Source organism: Felis catus, chromosome B1, assembly GCF_018350175.1.
Source record: "Felis catus isolate Fca126 chromosome B1, F.catus_Fca126_mat1.0, whole genome shotgun sequence".
Lineage (NCBI taxonomy): Eukaryota > Metazoa > Chordata > Mammalia > Carnivora > Felidae > Felis > Felis catus.
This window is the reverse complement of record NC_058371.1, coordinates 85,908,209-85,929,391: the sequence shown is the minus strand read 5'-3', so window position 1 is coordinate 85,929,391 and position 21,183 is coordinate 85,908,209. Positions and strand designations below refer to the sequence as shown.

The following is a 21,183-nucleotide window of genomic DNA, read 5'->3' as shown; positions in this document are numbered from 1 at the left end:
AAGGGGAGGAGAGGCACACACTCCATGAATGTGTATACTCCCTTGCCCTTCTCTCCTCTAAGAATAGAGTTAATCAAGCACAAGGCTCAGGAAAAACTGAAAAAAAAGAGAAATTCCTATTAGTGTATTGACACTTGCCACAAGGCTTGGCCCATCTCAACAAGTCGCTTTACTTTCACATATACCTGGTCTCTCGCAGGACAGAAAAAGGAAAAATAAAGACGACTTCCAGATAACTATGCTTCTCACAGCTGTGCAGTCAAGAGGGGGGAAAAACACCTTTTATAACTTCCTCTGGCACTTGCTGAAAACTCTGGACTTTGGGGAGGCTATTAGAAAAAGGTTAAATATGAGACTAGATAATGATATACCAAGGGACTCATGTCAGGGTTGTTTGAACACCACTCAGAAGCAATTGCTGTTGAGAGTTGGCAACCACTTTAAAGAGCTCTGGAAGAAGGCGAAGTCTGCAAGTAAATGCTCTGTGGTGCCCCTGGGAGGAGCAGGCGAAAGACTCCTGATTTTGCACAAGCATCCGTGAAAACACTTATTCTCCATTCTTTAATTCAAAGATTACTAGGTACCCACATCTGGTAACTATTTCCTATATGGAGCATGTTTTCTTGTATCGTTCTTCATTTGATTTTATTTTTACCAAGATACCCCCTCACATACACAATAGTACCCTCCTCCTTTCTTTCACTGTAAGCTACAGGGGCCTCTGGTCTACATCTTCAGACTTCCGTATTTCCTTTATTCTCCACAAACGTGTCAGTCAATTATTTAAGAGGATTGTATCAATAAGCATTTACTTCAAAGGTCCTATTTGTGCAACTTAAAAATTAGTATGTGACCCTTTCCTGCCCCTAAAACTTATCAGTCGCCCCTTAAAAAATTTGTGGTGTTACCCAAAGCACTTTGAGCTATCAATTACAGCGTTATGAACAACCAGCCACTGAAGCCACCTGATTGGCTTCTCATCCCTTGGTGCTTTATAATGATAACTAGATAGTATATAATTACACGGTCCCCAGAAGATACTTATAATTGAATCACAGGGCATTTTGTGAATGTTTGGGACAGCGATTAGAGGACCACAAAGTGATAGTATTTCTAACTCTCGCCAGCTAGAATGTAAATGAAGCACCCTAAAATTCAATTACAAGAGTCCTTTAGGTATTAAATAATTATAATACAAATCACATTAGGGGGCAAGTTTTTTTTTTCTAATTGAACTGTCCCCATAACCCCTGAAGATCACATTTCCTAACAGTCCGCACAACAACACAGCTGGATTTTCAGATTTATAGTTCTCCCTCCAGCTGAAAAAGCTGTACCAAAGGTAGAACATATGCAATAGCCTGCTGGTACTTTTGTTTTGCCCGCTACCTAGTCGACCTACTAAGCGAGTTGGTCTCACCGTAGCTCCACTCATCCCATAAATGTGCTGTATAATTAGGACATCTAACATCATTGTGCAAAAATAAAATAGCTATGAAGATATTTACACGTATAATTTAATAGAAACGGGATACTTCACCCATGTGAACATTCACCTATTCTCAACACCCAGAAATGATTTATTTCTCCCCCTCACCTTTCCCCTTTCTCCAGCTCCCCCTCCTAGCTCTCCTTCCTATTCTCAACAGTTCCTTCTGCCCTCTGTACCTGCTTTCCCTCAGGGCAGGTTGTGACAGGTGTAGTAAAGCCTCCAGGAGTGACTGTAGTTGGTCCCTAGTGCTCAGGGCAAGGATATAGAAGCGGCAAATGTAGATCTTTTTCAGTCATTGTCTTTTTGCTTCCATTTCTTAAATTCTTAAAGAGAGAGAAGGTAATTACTACTCCTCTAACTCAGGAAACTCGGGAAAGTAGAATCAGAAATACTTCTCCCCTGGCTGGTTTGCATAAACACACTGTCAAGGGAAGGTTGAAAGGATCGTCACACTGTGAAGTTGCTCCTACAACCAACCCAGCAAGTCAAACAGAAAACAGGACCCTTCTCATTCCTCTGGATGCTCTGAATCACATCCAGGGCACAGGCAGAAATTCCCCCAACCTCTGAATGCTACACCTAGCACATATCCGCTTATAGGGGATTTGTAACAGATCCATTTTCCTCTACTTAAAAAACATTTTTTTCAAGGCCAGTGATCAAAAACGTAAGACTAAGAACTGAAAAAATATCAGTCCCCCCAGCAGAGCCCCAGAGTTAAAATATAATCTCTGATTAGTGATTAGTAGAACATCACAGAAATAAATATACATATACATACATATGTATAATTTTCCAGTAGATTTGGCCTTGTAATGACATTTGCTCATGAGAAAAAGAAATTCACTCATCCCAACACCGGAACACTACCTAAGTGTGTCCTGCAAAAAAAAAAAAAAAAAAAAAAAAAAAAAAAAAGGGGTCCCATAGAGACCAAGAATATAGTGGCATTTGGTGCTCTTCAATCAGAGCATCAACACCATCGGTTTCCTCCTTTTAGCTCCTGAAATAAAAATATTCTCATGCACGGAGCACAATAGCACAGGCTACAGCCCTTCCTCATGGAGTGTGATTCTCTCTGAGAGTCGCCTTCTGCTATGTTTGCAGGAACCACTCTCCCAGGACTGTGTAGCCCTTCTAGATCTTTCCTTACACCTCAGAGTCAAGAGCGAAGGAACCAGAATGGCTGACCATGACTACATAGAGGCTGAAGTCATAAAGGACTCGGGATGATGGCGCCACTCTGGCCAACGTGGAGCACGTTATCAGGGCAGCCAAGGAGACCCCTCCAGAGGAAAGTGGAGTTAATTAGTCTTTTTATGCACACACACATGCCAGCTTCACACATTTAAAAAATAGACCCATGCTAAGCAAAGGGCCTATTTTAGCACTGTCTTGTAAAAACTAGATAGACGGGTACTCTCTCTCCTTTCTAGCAGTAACACTGGCCCTAACACACTTTCTGGCTTTAGCTATTCTAGCCTGAAGAACGAAGAGGTAATGTGCAAAGTGCATCCGAAAAGCACTAAAACAAAACAACAATTTTCACTCTCACACAAAGACTTGAGCCCTGGTGAATTAACGTACCTAATAATTAATTGGCATTCCTGTAGAAAATGTTCCTTTTGCAATGTAGCCACTGGGCTGCGATGGAAAAACATCCCAATTTATACTCGCTGAACAAATGATTTGATCAGTGACCAAAGTAAGGAGGCGTGACTGCTCTCCAAGCATGAGCTTTTCCGCATGGCCTGAGTCAGCCACCGTACAGCGAGGCTGGCATGGTGCCAAGAGCCCACCTGCCAATGAGACTAGAAGTTTCTGAAGAGCTACCACAGACCCAATGCTGGGACAGTCCCCCAAACAAAAGGCGGCCACCGAGTTCAACAACTGGCTTGCAATGGCACCATATGCTCCACAATATTGTCCTGCTGCAACACTGGGGCCTGTCTTCAGTGTTCCCGGGTGCTGCACAGCTGTCAGCCCATGAGCTGTTTTATCATTATTTTCACTGTTTTATTACTTTTCTGGGAATTCAAATCAGTGTAACCGCGCTTGATGCACCGGGTGAAAAATGGTGTCTCCCTCCCCCTCCTCCTTCAACCTAATGAATTGCCTTTTTTCATATCAAAGAGTAATGAGCACCAAAGCACATAATATTTATTCATGGAACAAAAGACATGGGATGGAGGGGGTGGGGGAAGCAGGAGCCGCTCCTGAGTGTGGAGAGCAGAAAAGCTGGACATTTTAAAGGAGCTCCTCACTCTGATTCCCAGGGACGTGGGTTCAGTTTATAGGCAAATCCAAGCCCTTCAGCTCTCCCCATTCTATCCGTTGGAGCCCTCCTTCAGGTAAGAACCTCATCACTGTTTAGAGACCTTGCTGCTGAGAGGTGACACCAACCAAACCTAACTCGTACCAAAGACTTGACAGTGAACTGTCTAAACCTTTTTTTCATCAGTGGACTTACCCTAAAACACCTCCTCTTTCTCTCTCATGAGCATTAAGCCAGTATACCTAAGAGGCACCTGGGTGGCTCGGTAGGTTAAGCGCCTGACTGGTTCAGGTCATGATCTCTCGGTTCATGAGTTTAAGCCCCACATCAGGCTCTGTGCTGCTGGTACAGAGCCTGCTTGGGATTCTCTCTCTCTCCCTCTCTCTCTACCCCTCCCCTACTTGTGCTCTCTCTCTCGAAATAAACTTAAAAAAAAAGAAAAAAAGCCAGTATATCTAAGAACATTTGAGGTAGATCCTTTTACCCCCTATATCATTTTGGCCTCCATTGTGGATGAGGGCATGATCTGGCCCAGGGAAGAAGTGCCCTAGAAATAATGGCGATATTGAAGCCTTGCTTACCTCAGATGACATGAAGTTTATCTTCCTCCCTTTCTGCAATAATCAATCTCTCACATTCTGTCTTCAAGTCTTCTTTTTAATCCAGAAAATAGAAAATAATGTACAATGGTAGAAATAACTTAACCCAACCCATGGTTAATCTTTGTCCTTATAGACACAGACAATTTAATTGTCCCCTTTACAAAGGATCCCCAAATTGGGAGGGGCAGGATGGACTACTAAGTCAAGTTAATGCTAAATGAGCCATGTTTCTTGAAGGCTTCCCTGAATGCATGAGCCATCAAAGTGAAAGGAAAACTATTCTTTAAGGTAAGATAGCTATTAAACAAAGGTTCCTCAAAAACAATCCACTCTCACGCTGAGAGTAAAGGTAAAGGGCACGTGAACCACATGAAATTTTAACACCCGTCGCTGAGTTGCTGTTTCTTTCTCCATTTTATTACTCAGTATCTTGCATTTTTCCATTTAAAAAGTCTATGTTGAGAATCAAGAAAAAAAAAGATTTGTTTAAACTGTGAAAAATATTTACAATTTTAAAAAATCATAAAATAATCCACTTCTTCTTATAACCTGTGCCACCCAAACGGTTGTGAATTTTAACACTGCAGAATTTCTCATCTGGATAATTTCCCTTAAACCCAGTAACGGAATCCTTTTCTGAAGCAACACTCTTGCGTCTTCCTCTTATAGTCTCATTCTTGTAAGTCTGTCAAAGCTAATTATCTCTCTCTTCAAATTTATGGCTCTTCAGTGTATCATAAACACATATATTATGAAAAGTTGAAGAAAACAAGTGAAGTGTGCATTATAGTGTGAAGGAAAAAGACAGACATAAATAATTATTCAAAGTATCCATTCTTTGTTAATAAAGTAAAGAGAAGGGCATTAGAAAGAGTGGATGGTGGGGGTGCCTGAGTGGCTCCGCTGGTTAAGTGTAAGTCTGGCTCTTGATTTCAGCTCTGGTCATGATCTCACAGTTCCTGGGTTCAAGCCCTGCTTCAGGCTCTGTGCTGACAGTGAAGAGCCAGCTTAGATTCTCTCTCTCCCTCTCTCTGCGCCTCCCCCGCTCTTGCGTGTGCGTGTGTGCTCTCTCTCATTCTCTTTCTCTCAAAATAGATAAACTTTAAAAAAAGAAAGAATGGATAGAAATACCAAAGCCAGCCAATCCCCCTTTCCTCTCCCATATATGGCTGTCCCCACCCCGTGAGCCAATACCAGAAACTCCTACACCATCACTTTAGGGTAAAGAGGGAAGCAAAATTCTCAGGTTTGCAATCCTTTGACATTCCAGACCACAGATAAACACGAAGCCTACCAAACCTGTAACACAGACAGCTTGTGCCTCCGTGAAGGAAACAAAGACACAAGATAGGATTCTCACAAGCACAGCTATCATTAAGTGCCCTTACCTGAAACTATTTCTGAGTGTTCCAATTCCATCTGAGACCACAAACTTAAAGTTAATAAAAGGCTCCTGAATGATTCATATCAATCCTTTCTACCTAAGAACAGGATCAAACACTGAAAAAGACACCGCCCATTTGAATTTCAATGGTCTAAGGGCCAGATATCCCCATCCTCAAAGTATCAGTTTATCATACTTTGTCATCCTTAACGTTACTATTATATGTTCTTAGTTCATTGTGGGCTCTAGACATATTCCACTCTAACACATACAACCTGCCAAAAATATTTTTTTTAGTATGGTTATTTACTGTTATGACAAACAAGTTTCTTCAAATAGTCCTTGAATAGGTTCTGAGAATTAAGCAGCATGAAATCCAAACCTAAAATCATTGTTTCCATACTTCACCGAAGAAAATGAATGTGTTTTTAAAAAATCCAATAGCAGCTGCAAACCATTTAGGAATTCCTAGTTACACTGCAAAATACGCTTTCAACCATTTAGCCACAACAATTTCTAAACTGAGAAAGTTGCTTCTTTATATAAACCACCTCTGTTTACCAAACATCAGAGAGCCTCCCAGTAAAGGGCCAAGGCAGGATGTGAGTGGTGAGGGTATGTTGCAATCCTGGAGGTGCTGATCTGCACACTCTACTGTGAGGAAATACCTTAAGTGATTAAAGATAAACACCACCTGCATGCTTTGCAAAGGGATCCATTGCTATAGCCACACACTCTTCTCTGGGATGGATGCAGGGAGAAAGGATGGACTGAAATACCACAGTGGATTAGAACTGGGACAATAGGAGCTCGGAACAGAAGATGGGAACAGGCAAAGGGAATGTATGTTTTACCCCCGCTGGGAACTCTGGCATTATTATCACTTAGACATTCTGAAGTTAAAAGCCAAGAAAAAATGATTATATGAGTTTTAGCTCTTTTCCTTTACTTAGCATCCAGAAAATTCTGTTGCGCTCTGACATGTCAAATTTCTTTGCGTTAATGTGAATGTTGACCCCAGACACTCCCATTTATGAATTTATTTAACTGTCTAGTTATTGAACTCTCTTTGAAACAAACAAAATTCCAAAATAAACAAACATTTAAGTAAAAAAAAAAAACTAAAAATGTCTGAAACACATTTTGCAAGGTATTTAAAAAAAAAAAACTACAATAATGTACGACTTGACTATAGTCATTTATTTCCTATTACAAATCACCTCTGGATTCTTTCAACGGGAAAGAAGAAAATGCTTTCCAAAGGAATTAGAAATTAGAAGTTTATTACAACAAAGCTATGATCTCAATAGCCTTTGGAAAAGTTTTTATCTAATAGTATCATCAGATATCTATATCAGATAATAGTATCTGATATCTATCTAATTAGATCTATCTAGATAGATCTAATATCTAATATCTATCTAATTATCCAACAGTATCATCAGATATCTATGAAATAACTAATATTGAAAACATATAATCATTTACCTGTCTACAATCAATGTAGAGGTAAAAGTTACACTTCATGCAAAACTCCAGGTAGTCGTTCACCTTGTGCACAGGTGAAAGCAATCCCTGAATGAAAACACTCCAGTGCGAGAAATGAAAGAAACAGATCCGGGAACAGTCAGAAGTAAACACAAAAAAGTAAGATGACGTTCCTCAGAGGGACAGGAGACCGGCAAAACTAGACTGTCAGCAGGAAAAGTCAAAGGTTGAAATGTATTGTATGACCAGAGCAGCAACGTTAAGGAACTCCTAAGTTTATCATATTGGACAGCCTAATTAGAAGATCAGGAGCAAGATTCTTAGTTTACACACAGAACTGAATCTTACGATTTAAGATGTTGAAACAGAGGCTATCTAGCTGTCTTTAGACTGAAGCTTCCCTTCCCTAAAGTCTGCACGGAGCACATGGCTGCATTAACTTAGCTGGCCACAGGTTTTGTGGGTTTTTTTTCCCCTAAGATGCTACGTGGCTGAGCTAAATGGCAGAAAAGGGCGGCTGCTAATCAACATGTACATCATAACTTGAAACAGAAGGCCTAGTTTATCAGAATCCCCTAGCAGAGAATGACCTATAAAGTTTAGGCCCCCAATCATTTACATTCCTACCCTTGGTTGGCTCCTGTGGTTCAAATAACTGCCACCAACATCTTATACAAGCTTCCAGGTCCTACTGCCACTATGGCAAAGGTGAAGCATAAAGTGGTGATAAAAAAGACGGGGAAAGGAAGGACACATAGGCCAGAAGTATACGAGGCCAAGGGACAGCAAAGTGGGGATCCTCATTATCAAACAGCAGAGCTAGGCAAGGACCAGCACCATAGGAGAGACCACGTATCTTAATTTTGGCTCCCGTTCAAACTGATCTTACAACCTAAAGGAAGAGGACTGGTCCTTGGCGGAGCCCGGTTATTTCAAAAATCCAGTTGCTCACACAACCTTTTTGAGAACAAATGCTTCAGGCAGGTAAAGGCAGAAAAGCGTTGTAGCCAAGAGCACAGATTCAGGAGCCAAACTGCTCCAGCTATGTGAAAACTCGGGCTGTGAGTATGAGCATCTCTGTGTAGGGCAGCTGCTAGGCCAGAGGTGAATCAAAATGACCAAGAACTCCAATGAAGGGCAGTCTTCAGGCCATTTCAGCACACGTGTATAATGAAAACTGATAGGACTTCTCACTGTCTAAACAAATGCTATCGGGTGACTGTCGAGGCAAGTCCATTTTGATGCATTTTCTACAGTTGGCCAGGTCAGCGGGTTGTTATTATCATGTTACACAGATGACTGGATTAGTCAGGGTAATTTAACCTGTGGGAAGCAGCAACTCACAGGCCTGAGATGTTTACGACCACTCAAACCTGCACCCACCGCCACCCCAGGTACTACATCACCAGCTGAAGTACACTTCACAAATAAAGCCACACAGGCCTCGTGCAACGCAAAGCTCAGAAAGGTAGAGAACGACAAACTTGTTCAAGAAAGTGAATTTCCTACTTTCACAGCATGAACAGGTACTGGCTAACTAGACGCCCACTAACTTCCTTTTCAGGACCAGATGAAAAGAAGGCAAGTAATTCCTAGAAGATATGTTGCCAGATACACAACCTTTATAAACTAAAAGTGTTCGCCCTAGACCGAATAGCCCAACACCAGTTACTAGAGTTGACACTTTTTCTTGAAGCTGTACTTTTAAGGACACACAATGATCATCTGCTCTAAAACAGGTTATAATAAGATTCAGGTACTATATTAAACCATATTAGATTAAGAGATTTTTTTTTTTTGGTCAACCTTTTCTGTTTATACATATTACGTATATAGAAAGAAATCCAAATCTGTGCTACAGAAATGCTCACATATGTATAAGGAATATATGAATAAGGATGTTCACTGCCGTAATGTTTAATTGGCAGAAAATGAGAAACTACAAGAGTGTCTTCAATAAGGGATCACTTAATAAATTATGGAACATTTATTTATGGAATGCTATATAACAGTTAAAAAGAATGACTTTAGGATCTATGTGTAATGACTTGGGACACATCTCCAAAATACATTATGTGGAAAAAGTGAACCTCAGAACCATATGTATGATTCCATTTATGCAGAAAAAAATGCTAACATGTGATGGTGTACAATATATAGTATATATGTAAGTGAACAAAAGAAGGTCTGGAGAGATATTATAAACCATGCTAACTCCTAAGCAGGGGGAAACACTGAGGACAAGAATTAAGCCACTTTTTTTTTTTCAAGGTTTTTTAATTTATTTTTTGGGACAGAGAGAGACAGAGCATGAACGGGAGAGGGGCAGAGAGAGAGGGAGACACAGAATGGGAAACAGGCTCCAGGCTCCGAGCCGTCAGCCCAGAGCCTGACGCGGGGCTCGAACTCACGGACCGCGAGATCGTGACCTGGCTGAAGTCGGACGCTTAACCGACTGCGCCACCCAGGCGCCCCAAGCCACTTTTTAATCTACTTGCTTTCATTTAGCAATTTATTCAACAAATATCTCGAGTTCTTCCTATGTACAAGTAGGTCTTTTTGTGGCCATGAGAATATGAAGATGAATAAAGAGATAAAATCCCTGTCCTCACTACCTGGTATTTTATTTCCGTATTGTTTAAAAATTTTCTCACTTAAACAAGATGTCATAACCCCCTCTCCAACACTTAGGCAACTGAACAACTTTTGCCGGAACATTTTCACTCGAGACACCCCATTTCATCTTTGAACAGTTTTAATTTTCACATAATCAGGGCTTTTTTTTTTTAACGTTTATTTATTTTTGAGACAGAGAGAGACAGAACATGAACAGGGGAGGGGCAGAGAGAGAGGGAGACACAGAATCCAAAACAGGCTCCAGGCTTTGAGCTGTCAGCACAGAGCCCGACGCGGGGCTCGAACTCACCGACCGCAAGATCATGACCTGAGCTGAAGTCGGACGCCCAACCGACTGAGCCACCCAGGCGCCCCAGGGTTTTTTTTAATAGTAAACCAAACCTGGCTCCTAATAACTGCCAACCACCGATGCTAACTTTATCCCCTTTTGGCCAATAAAGAGCACATCTCGTCCTTCCTTCACTTGACGGTGCTTCAAATATTTTAAGAAAGCAATCATACCCTCTAAATCAGACCAAACACCTCCAGGTCTTCCAACTGTTCTTCACATACACGGTTTCAAGTCCTCACACCTTCCTGCCAGCTTCTTTCTAAAGGTTCTCCTCTTTATCTAATTTCCTCTAAAAGCCTGATGTCAAGCCGTGATCATGGTGCTGCCAAGTGTCACCTAGTCGAAGACGATCATCTGCCTCATTTTTAACCTTAATCTTCTTCTCCGCCACACCACCTAATAATCCTCTCCTCGCACAAAGTGATTTTATTTGAAAAGTAATGAAATAAGTGTCGTTCGAGAAAACAATGCAAGAAAGCCATGGCTACAGAAAGCTGGCAAGAAGACACAAAGCATTTAGCACCCTGGGATTTTCCTAAATGTTAGTTTATTAACGACTTCCATTAACGTGGTCTCATAAAACCACAAGACCGTTTCATACGGCTAACCTGAACCATGAAACGATGCCCTGCAGGGTGCATCCAATGAGAGCAAGGATGCCCCTTTCACCAAGGTACCCCCAGCGCCTAGCAATAGTGCGCAATATGCAGCAAGCAGCTGCTCAATTCCTAATCACTCGATGTTGGCTTATGCAGGAGTGAAACAAGACTCCAACCACTCAACTTTAAGTCTGCACTTGGACGGGGTGGGGGGGCAAACAATTGGGAGACAGGCAAAGAATTCATAAAAATAGGCCTAGCCTTTGTGCTGTAAAGGCTTTGCGACTCTTACATACGTATTAATTCATTGGGGCCTAACAATCACTCCATGAGGTAAAAACAAATGACTACTGTTCACCTTGTGACAGACAAGGAAGGAGACAGAGGCAGACAGTCGTGAAGTGAAAAGTCATGAAGTTAGAAGGTCACGTGGCCGGGGCTGACAGGCCGCACAGTGGTCCTTTAACTCCTTCCAAGGGACCTTCTGCCGCACCTCCTCCTTTCTCCGCTCCTTAAGTAATAAGAGTGTGTTTGAAAAGCTGTGGGTAAAGCCACACTGTGTACTTTCAACATCCTAGGGGAGCTCCTTATTTAAATCAGGGTTTCTCAACAGCAGCAACACTGATATTTTGGACCAGGTGTTGTGGGCACACAGTAGGTATTTAGCTTCATCCCTGGCTTCCACCCACTGGACAGCGCGAGCATCCACTCTGGTTGGGACAACCAAAAATGTCGCGCAACACTGCCAAATGTTCCCGGAGGGAGAGAGGGAGCAAAATCTCCACTGACTGAAAACCACTGATTTAAAGGAGTCCTATAGTAGTAAATCCATTCCAGTGGCAGTAGTAATAATTTAAGAAAGCACAAAAATATTTTAGGAACGTGATTTTTCCCATATACAAACCATACTGCCATTAGCTCTTGAAAACATACGTATTTGAGTTTTCCTAAGGTCTAAAGGTTCAGAGGGGACTACTAAAAGCATACTTTACCTCTGTGAGCTCCCAAGGCACCAGGATACTGTTTACCACAAATGAGCAAAACCGATCATCTCTCTTATTTCTTCCCCTGGCTATCCATTCCAGGTGATGCCTCCAAAATCGTCATCCCTTTTCGCCTCTCCTACCTTAACACTACTTCCTTAAAGCCCTTTCCTGGGCACCAGTCCCTTTACATTCACGCTCAATCACGGAGTTGCTTTCAGCATCTAACAAACAATCAAAGAAAGAAAAATAACCAACCACTGTGAGAATAAAGGGCACTGGCCGAGCTTGTCTTTTAGAGCCGTGCAATCCTTTTGAGTCAGTTATGACCCAGGTCGAATCCGCACAAACAGACCCGCAGCACTTCAGCCCTTTCCTTTGAAGGGGAAGAAGCCTCTGTCCAGACAGGAGTTTTCTGGAGGTGTCGAAAGATACCGTGAGAGGAGAGAAGAGATCTACAGTAATGTGTCCTAATAACGTCTTCACGTGCACAAGTAAACACTTACATAGTTGAAGGCTGGAGGGTCCGCCACACGAAATGACACAAGCAGATTCTACGCAACAGGATGGAGATTTAAGGAACTAGAAAGGAAATTCTGGAAGTTGTTAGTCAGAAAATTAAATGTTTCACTTAAGTTTTCCACGGTGGTTAAGTCATCGCTGAGGAGGACGAATGTTAGCTATTCGTGTTTTAAAAGAGTCTACTTTAGCTTAAAGGTCACTCCAACCAATGGGAGGTGCACTATAATTAAAAAGAAGTGTCTAAATTATTCCTAAGGAATCACTTTCTTTCTGTCAGAGGAAGTACTGCAAGCCTTTTGAGATTTTTATGAAATTCCCCCAAGAATAGTGCGCACAGCTTGCCTTGAAACTCCTGAGCCACAGTAGTAATTTCCTTTCTCTATGCGCGTGTGTATGTGGCCCTGAGGGAATGCTGTGCTTTCTTCCCCAAATGGAGTTGCTTACCCACAACTCAAAAGCTCCTCAATAACAGAACAGCCAGGTAGACTTAAGGGAGGAAAGAAAGGTGTGCTCCTTCCCTGATCCATTAAATGAAATTCTATGATCTTTAAGTATTTATTATACAGCAGGCTTTCCACTCCATCTTCTGAGTAACTTTATCCAACCAACCTTACTTCTTTAGTTCTTTAACTTTTCTTATGTTTAAACACAAGAGCTTTTTGGGTTTTTTTCTTTTTTTGAAGTTAGGAGAATTAATCAGTTCTCAGCGATAGCTGGTTTTCCAGGAGCTACATTTCCAACTCACACACACGAATAATGAATTTTTGGAATGGGTCTGTCTGAAAAGCATGCTGTATTTTTAATGAAAATTTAATTTGGGGGGTCCTAGAACTTTGGAGCAGTTATCTGTAAATCAGCCACGTTTAAAAAAACCCAAAAAAACCAAAAAAACAAAACAGAAATCAATGTCAAATTAGTTTGAAACAGCAGAAAAGTAAAGCATATTATTTTACTTAAAACGTCATGAGAAGGGCATATAACTTGGCCTGAAGCTGTTGAGAAGTCACTGGTAACAAGCCTGATGCTGATTAAAATACAAGCAAACCAGTTATCCCCTTAAACCTAGCTAGAATACTGAAAAGCCTACAAAGAATATACCCAGTCTTGGATGCAAGAGGCTGATTTAGCATTTTAACTTCTGTGAAGTAGTATGGACTGTGCAGCAATACTGTTGAACAAACGAATTGAAATTTTTAAATTCAGCCTCTTCTCCATTATTTGTGCTAATGAAGAGTTAAGTGGCATACAAAATCAAATCTATAATTAATCCAAAATCATTGGCCTCCTCCCCAATAGTTTCATTAGTTATGAGTAGGAAACACCGAAATTAAATTTCTTATTGCTTCTTCCCACTCTTTGATAAAGGTGCAAAAGGTCAGTGAAAAGACCAAAAGGTTGGCTGCCAGAGGAGAAGGAAAAAGAAAGTAAGCAGTTATAGGGTCTGAAAACTAGATAAACAGCCTGTGAGTAATAGAGTGAAGAAAATGCAAAGCTATTTGGGAGAGTTAAAAGGTAGATATTATAAAAATCGTAGGACTGAGTTTTAAATATGTTCCTCTTTATAAGATTTTGACGTCTGACTGATTTCACAGCTATCTATCATGAGTGATGTGGAAAAGATAACAGAATTTAGCCATCCTAAGATCAAGAACACAGTATAAGACTGTTAATTAACAGAGCACTAATCACAAATAAAATTCCATAAATGGCACTACATAACATGTAAGTACTTCAAATGTGTCTAAGAATTACTATGTGATGTATAAAGTGGTTTATTATACTGGATTCCTTGTATGGAAGTAGCACTGAGAAGAGAAACAGGGAGAGAGACCCCCCCCACCCCCCACCACCACACACACACCATTCTTATCCCAACCAATGGAAGAGCTCTGTCAGGAAACCTCTTTAGACACAGTTGGCTATTGGTTTCATGGAGATATTTAGAAAATGACTCTACATAACTCTATTTTAATGTTTAAAATTCTCCTCTTTCTTCTTACAGAAATGTCAGTAAACCAGGTTTCCTCCTATCAGGTAGCACAAACCTACAAAGATTCTAAAATTTGCTCTTACAATTCTAGTAAGTCAGGATAGAAAGTATCAAACACCCTACCTCTTTGAAAACCCAGTTTTCCCTGGGAAAAAACTCAGCCCCGAGAGCGGTTGGTAGATTATGATTAATGATTAACTAAATGTGCTTCTACTTTTCTGATCTCTGGCTATCCAGTGCTAAATAAAATGCGCCACAACCAAAGAACATAAATAACGTAATTAAATATGTATCGGAGCTTTAAAAAAAAATGCTTCTTAAGAACTAAAAGACACTTGTGAAACACCGAGAAATGAAATTCCAGGAAGTTTTTCACAAACTTAAGGCACACCCTGTGTGGGCTATGGAAGGCTTTTCAAGAAGCCAACTGTCAATCCTATCACCCAGGATAGCAGTTGAACAGGAGAAGCCAATGAAAAGGTTCCTAGGAAAAATTTAGAAATGGTTTGGCATTACAAGCCTGCCAAATAATTTACCTTCAATTTACCTGCCAGTAATTTACCTTCAACAGGATATTCAACAGGATAAGAAATGGGAAACCAGGTTCATTTATAAGGAAGTTTAGCACTGGACTAGTATGTTGACATTTCCTGGATCTGTTCCCGAAATGGATAAGAACATTTTGGATATGTTGCAGTTCTCTCCAATACTCAGTAATTAATAAGTTTATTATCAACTGAATTTTATGTGATAACCTCTTCAGAGTGAGAACCACACAGAGCTATGCAGTCTGGAAACTGTGTATAAATTACGCACACTCTGAAAGTTATAATGGTGCTAACAGAGTGAAAAGGTCACGAAAACACTGGACTTATCCAGGTCAAGTAAGGCTACCACCATTTTGAAATTCTGAAGACTGCGCTCTCAGGCTTTTCGGTTGTGCCTGAATGATTACACCTTTGTCAAGTCAGTCTCTCTTTGACTTGAAAATGAATTTCTCAACGGGAATTTAAAATTTTAACCTGGCCTTCAATTCCAAATACAAAGAATGAAAAATGTCTCTTGTTACAAGTAATTAAAACTATTTTAGGAAAAGATCACTTTTCAACTGAGACTGTCCTGAATATACAAAAAAGTGCAAGTGTGTTGGGGGGGGGGGTTGCGTGGTTAAGGGTCATTTGACTACTTGTCCAGAAACTACCTTTCACCAGAGGTACTGCAGCTTCAAACCCAAGCCTTTTTGAACTCACTGCTCTCTTAACGGGGCTATTAGGGACCCACACAAAACCCAGGCTCCTTCCAGCAGCCTGGAACCATGGAAGATTTCTATTTCACCTCACCCCCCCTTTTTGTTTGCTTGTTTGTTTTTTTTATTCACGTCTATGCTTGTAAATATGTAAGGAAACAAATCAAAAGAGGGAAAGAACTGATTAGACTGACTTCTCAACCCAAACCAGGCAGAAAGAGAACTAATCGATATTTAGTACTTTGGACATATTGGCCCTAAGAAGGCAAACAATAGCAATAAAACAGAAAAGAATCCTATTCGTCTTTATTTTTATCATCACCATTATTATTATTATTTGGCTCTGGTTGATTATTGCTCTTCTTTAGGGTTTTTCAGATAGCCCAATCTGAGGACTAAATATAATTGTTCTGTGGCCCAAGCAGAGCCCAACTATAATCCAGTAGCCAATCAAGAAAATGAAGATCAAGATTTTCTTTGCGACCTCTGCTTTCAAGATTTTATCTCATACACAGGCTAAGTTAAGGTAGCCTTTCATTTCAAGGGCTAATATGAATTTTTAAATTAATTATTTTTAAAGAAAAAAATAGCTTATAGAAGAGGATAACATTATCTTCTTCCCTTCTTTGTGGTACACAGGATTTACAAGCAACTCTTTGCTTAAGATTTAAGGCTGTTTATTTTCATTACTCTCATCACACATACTTCCCACTGATATATGTGAAATACAGTTGAAACTAGAATATATCCCTGTTCCATACACAGCCTTGGCGTTTACATCAATCTAATCAATGGGCTAAATTATTGTCAAAAAATGGACAGAAAAATGCAATTTTTCAGGCAATTTTTCAAGTCTGTTGTTAACTTGCTAAACTGGGATTCACTATGCTACTTATAGTTCAGGTCTGCTCCATTCAAGTAAGATTGTCTTTGCATTTTCAAAAGTAAGCTCTGGCTTGGGCTTTCTACCTCCTTCCAGGTAACGTCAGAATCCAGGACTTGCTTCCACCTGCGTATGTGTTATAAGCCAGGCGCGCGCACCCAGAGTCCTCCCTCTACCCGTCCGCAGGCCCAGACGGCACCCTCCGGAGAACCTAACCCAAACACGAAAACTTTCTGGCCGCTTACTCCACTGTGCTCGCCAGTGATCAAAGGCGACCGGGCACCAGGAAGGGCACTGGCTTTTGTTCCAGCGTTGCCCAGCAGGCGAGGTAACGCCACAGCAGTCTTCCCCCGAAAGGTCGGGAGAAATTCCCTGGAACTGAGATTTTGGAGCCTCACGAAAAAGCAGCCGATTTTTACGCAATCCTTGCGTGTGGGGTGTACAAACACGTGAAAAGAGGGCGTGGAGCAGGCAGGGATGAAATTCTCAGTGCCTTTCAAATTCTACTTCAGTCTTAGGTTCACAAAGTGAGTCTCCCCATAGGTGGAAGTGCGCGAGGGTGGCGGGGAGAGGGAGACCACGCGGACTGGAAGAGAAATAGGTACGAAAAGGGCACGCGAGATACAGTCTAGATGCAGGTCCAGCCCCGCCTCCGGGTACAATCAGAAAAGCTACAGTGTGTCAGTGGCTTTCGGCTTCCTGTTTGTAAAGCCAGAACCTCCCTCCCTGACTTCGGTGACAGACGTTCTTCCTCAAAACAGAGTCCGCCTCTTCTTCGCGCTCGGGCTGGATCGGGGGCAGGAGGAGTGTGGGGCGAACGCAGCGCGGGCAGCCGCGGCGGAGGGGGCAGGGCCGCGGGGCGCAGCGCCCCTCCCAACCGGGCGGCCTCCAGGGCAGAGCTGGGCCGCCAGGCGGACAAAGCGCCTCCCGCTCCCTCCCCCACGACCGCGCACCGAGAGGGAGGGGGAAGGCGGGATGTGGGAGGTGGAAGAGGAGGGGGTGGAGGGAAGGTGCAGCCGGCGGGACTGGGCTGGATCGCGCCGAGGAGGGTGGGGAGGAGGAGGGGCTGGGCGGCCTCGGAGAACTGGGAGGAGGGAAGGATTCTTGAAGCCCAAGATAAACAAATTGTTCCTCTTCACGTGCGGGGTGGGGGGAGGTGGAGAGGGTGGGGAGCGAGCGCTGAGGCCTCTCCTCTTCCCCTCCCCCCAGCCGGCTCTTTGTCAAGGAGCGCCGGCCGGAGTGCCGGGCGAAAGCCGGAGGAGGCACCGACACCACCGGGGGCGCCCAGGGCTCCCAGACCCGGGATGTGCGCGGTGTATAAACCGCACACGGAGGGGGACGCCCACACCAGGCCCTGCGCTGCGGATTGAGGTGCAGTCGGCCAGGGAAACCCGCGACAGCGCGCGGCCGCGCCGCGCTACTGGATTCCCACAGCCGGGCGCACCCCGCACACGCGCGCAGCCTGGAGCCAGGCGGCGCGGTGGGGGAGGGGGCTGCAGACACCTTTCCCAAGCTTCCGGCCTCCCCCCCCACCCCCCACCCCCCACCCCCCACCCAGAAAGGAAAGCAAAAGAGCAGGAGAGAGAAGATAAGAGAAAGGATTCTACCCTCAGGGTTAGGGGGTGGGAACTGCCCCTTCCTCCCAGGGAAGTTAAGCCATTGGCTGCTCCTCTACCTCGAACCCACCCACCCAGCCATTTAAGCTTCTTTCACCTCCCTGCTACCTTCCACTTCTCCCGGCTTATTACACTATCCTGGAAAGTTGGCGGGGAGCGATGTGGAGGTTGAAGCTAGCAAGCTCCGTGCGAGCAAGTTTAAGAGGAGGAGGAGAAAGAATCCCCAGTGGAGCTGGCGTGGCCCGGACCCTGGGCGCAGGCCGAGGGCGTAGCTCTCCCCTGATCCCCACGCCCGGCCGCTCCCCCCAACCCCCCCGGACCCTCGCGGCCGCTCCACCTGCCGGGCCAGCCTCGGGGCTGGAGCGGCGAGGGAGCGCACCCGCTCCCCGCATCCGCGCGCGCTCCCGTCAACGCGCGCGCGCAGCCACCCTCGCTCGCTTCTCATCCACTTCAAAGTTCATTCACAAAACTCTCAGACTTTCTCAGCCCAAAGGGGGTTAGCTAGGGAGAAGAGGCGAGAGACTCTCCCTTCCCCTTCCTCCCCCCAGGGGTTGAGGGCCTGGTGCCCGCCCAGAATCGGCAACTGCATCAATTTCTCTCTGCACCCGGCGGTTGTGCTGAGAGGGGTGGGTGAAGGGGGGGGGGGCTGGTCTGGAGAAGCGAAGCGGCACGGCGAGGGGTGGGGTGGGGAGTCGTGAAGAGGAGGAGCGAGGTTTCAACTCTGGGTTCACTCTCTTTCGAATCGGTATCTAAGAAAGGGAGAGGGGGGGAAACTTTTCCAGTGCCTCACTCCGACGCTTCAGGCTCCCTCCGCCCCTCGCAGTCGTGACTGGCTTCTCCCCTCTCGCCCCCTCTTCCCCAAATCTGACAACCCTGACAGATTAACAGGTAGCGACGACGACAGCTTTTTCCTCAGAAAAGTTGATGTTAACCCTTCGGTTTCAGCCCACCTCGCCACCGTGCAAATCAAACACCCGTCCCCCCATGTAAGAAGCTCCACGCCCCCCCCCACGCGCGCGCCCCACGCCTGCTGCCAGTGCGCCCTCACCATGATCAGCGTGTGGTTCCTCTGCTCCGCCGAGGCAGCCTCCGCATCTTGCTGGGGTTTGCTCTGGTGCTGCTGCTTGCCCGTGCCGGCGCCGGATTTCTTGGCTCTCTGCTCCAGGGTCCGCTGATAGAGGCTCACAGTGTCCCGGCGCTCCAGCTCCAGCTGCTCCACCTGAGCCTGCTGATACCTGTTCTCGCAGTTGACGTGGTGCCGCCGGCAGCCCTCGATGCGCTGGCGGAGCCGCTCCACCACGGTGCTGTGCTTAGGGACGGCCGCTGAGCCGCCGCCGGGGCCCCCGGAGCCGCCGCCGCCGCAGCCGGCAGCGGGGTGATTGCTACTCGGAGCAGCGGGAGTACTATTGGGAGTATTATTCACACCGATCCCGGCCCCGCCGAGGCTGCTGTTCAGGCTACTGTTGATGCAAATACTACTGCCATTCGCGGCAGCAGCGGGGGCTGCGAAATCCCCCATCCTGCTCCCCGGGCACACTATTTTGGAAGAACTTTTTTTTATCCACCCCCCTATCAGCCTCCTCCTTGGGTCCAAGAATTAAAATAGTTTAAGTGGAACGCGGGGGAGACGCAAGCACATGGATGGAAACAGCGATCTCGACGGGGCGAAAAAAAGGGGGAGAGATTTTGGGGTAGGTTTTTTTTTTGTTTCCTTTTTTTAAACTGTAAAGCTCGAGGGGGAAAAAAGAAGGGGGGGTGTTATCAGAATACCATCAGACACCTATCAACAAAAAGAATCACAACAAACTGAGCCAGCAGCAAATCGGGTTGCAACTCAAGGGGAGATCCGCTCCTCTCCTGCCTTCTTTTTATAATCCATTATTTTCTAATAAATTCCAGGAGATTTCCGGTGGTTGGCAAGCATTTTCTCCCTACGTACCGAAAAATACACCCCATGTACACACACAAGCATATGCCTCCAGTGCGGACACGCGCGACACACACTCACTCCACACCGCATCGGAAAACGGCAAGCTTGCTTATTGCAATTTCCTTCCACAAAAAAGTTTTGGTGTTTATGCCGCCCCGTGTTCTCAAAGTACTTTGGCTGCTCAGTTGCATTTCACAGGAACCTAGATATCGAATCCTCGGGCTGGGGGAAGTAAACACATGGACAGTCCGAGGCGACTGCAAAAGTAGATCGGTGAAGTCCTTTGCAAAACGCCGCGCGGAGAGCAGCCCCTAACGCTCGGCTGGGCTGCCGCTGCCGCCGCTGCTCCTGCCACCATCACAATGATCAACTGCTCGCCGCCGCCGCCGCCGCCGCCGCCGCCGCCGCCGCCTCCTCCTCCTCCTCTCGCTCCTCCACCTCCTCCTCCTCCTCCATGCCAGCGGAGTGATATCAGGACGCGCGAGCTCAGTAAACACGGCAGCGGCGGCGGCTGGAGGCCGTGAGACAAGCCGGGGGACACGGCGCAAAACCCGGCCCGGACTCACCCGGCAGGAGCGGGCGCCGCACGCACCGGCACCCGGCTCCCGCCTCCCTCGCCTCGCCCTCCCCGCCTCTCCACGCCCCCAACCTCACTACTACCCTGACTGGAAGCTGAGCTGCCGGAAAGAGAGGAAGAAAAGATTCTGGGGGATCTCGGGAATGAATCAACTTTTGACCTGTGTGTGTGTGTGTGTGTGTGTGTGTGTGTGTGTGTGTACACGCGCGCGCACGTGTGTGTGTGTGCGCGCGCGCGAAGATGGCCGCGTGGACGCGCCTGGCTGGATTTCCTTATTCCAAGCGAGATATCATGCAAGCCCAAGTTGTTGTTATACATTTATGCATTATATTGCAGAACTGTGCATGACCAGGCAGAAACATTGAAGCTTCACAGCAGTTGTCTGTCATTCCTACCCATGTGGAAAGAAAAAGGCAAATGAGTGACTCGTTTTTAAAACCCAGGTAATAAGTCCTTGCTTGTAACAACCCTGCTTAGGGACACTTGTTCAAACTCTAAGCCAATCTTAACACACAAATGCCGAATTCTGAACAAAAAGAAATAGGCACAAAAAAACCTTGGAATTTTATTTAATTCTCTGTACATGATTGTTGTTATTAAGGCAATTATTGTTTTAGTTACCCTTGGA

General features: G+C 44.8%; 1 protein-coding gene across 2 annotated transcripts in view; it reads right to left on the bottom strand.

Annotated features, from left to right (window-relative positions):
• MAML3 (mastermind like transcriptional coactivator 3) overlaps positions 1 to 20,611 on the bottom strand; it is a 417,019-nt gene extending 396,408 nt beyond the window's left edge. For both annotated transcript variants that reach the window (XM_003984990.5, XM_006930850.4), the window contains exon 1: positions 19,097 to 20,611. In XM_003984990.5, coding sequence (XP_003985039.3) covers positions 19,097 to 19,567 — 471 coding nt within the window. In that variant the 5' untranslated portion in view covers positions 19,568 to 20,611. The remainder of the gene's footprint in view (positions 1 to 19,096) is intronic.
• Positions 20,612 to 21,183: the final 572 nt, after the last annotated feature.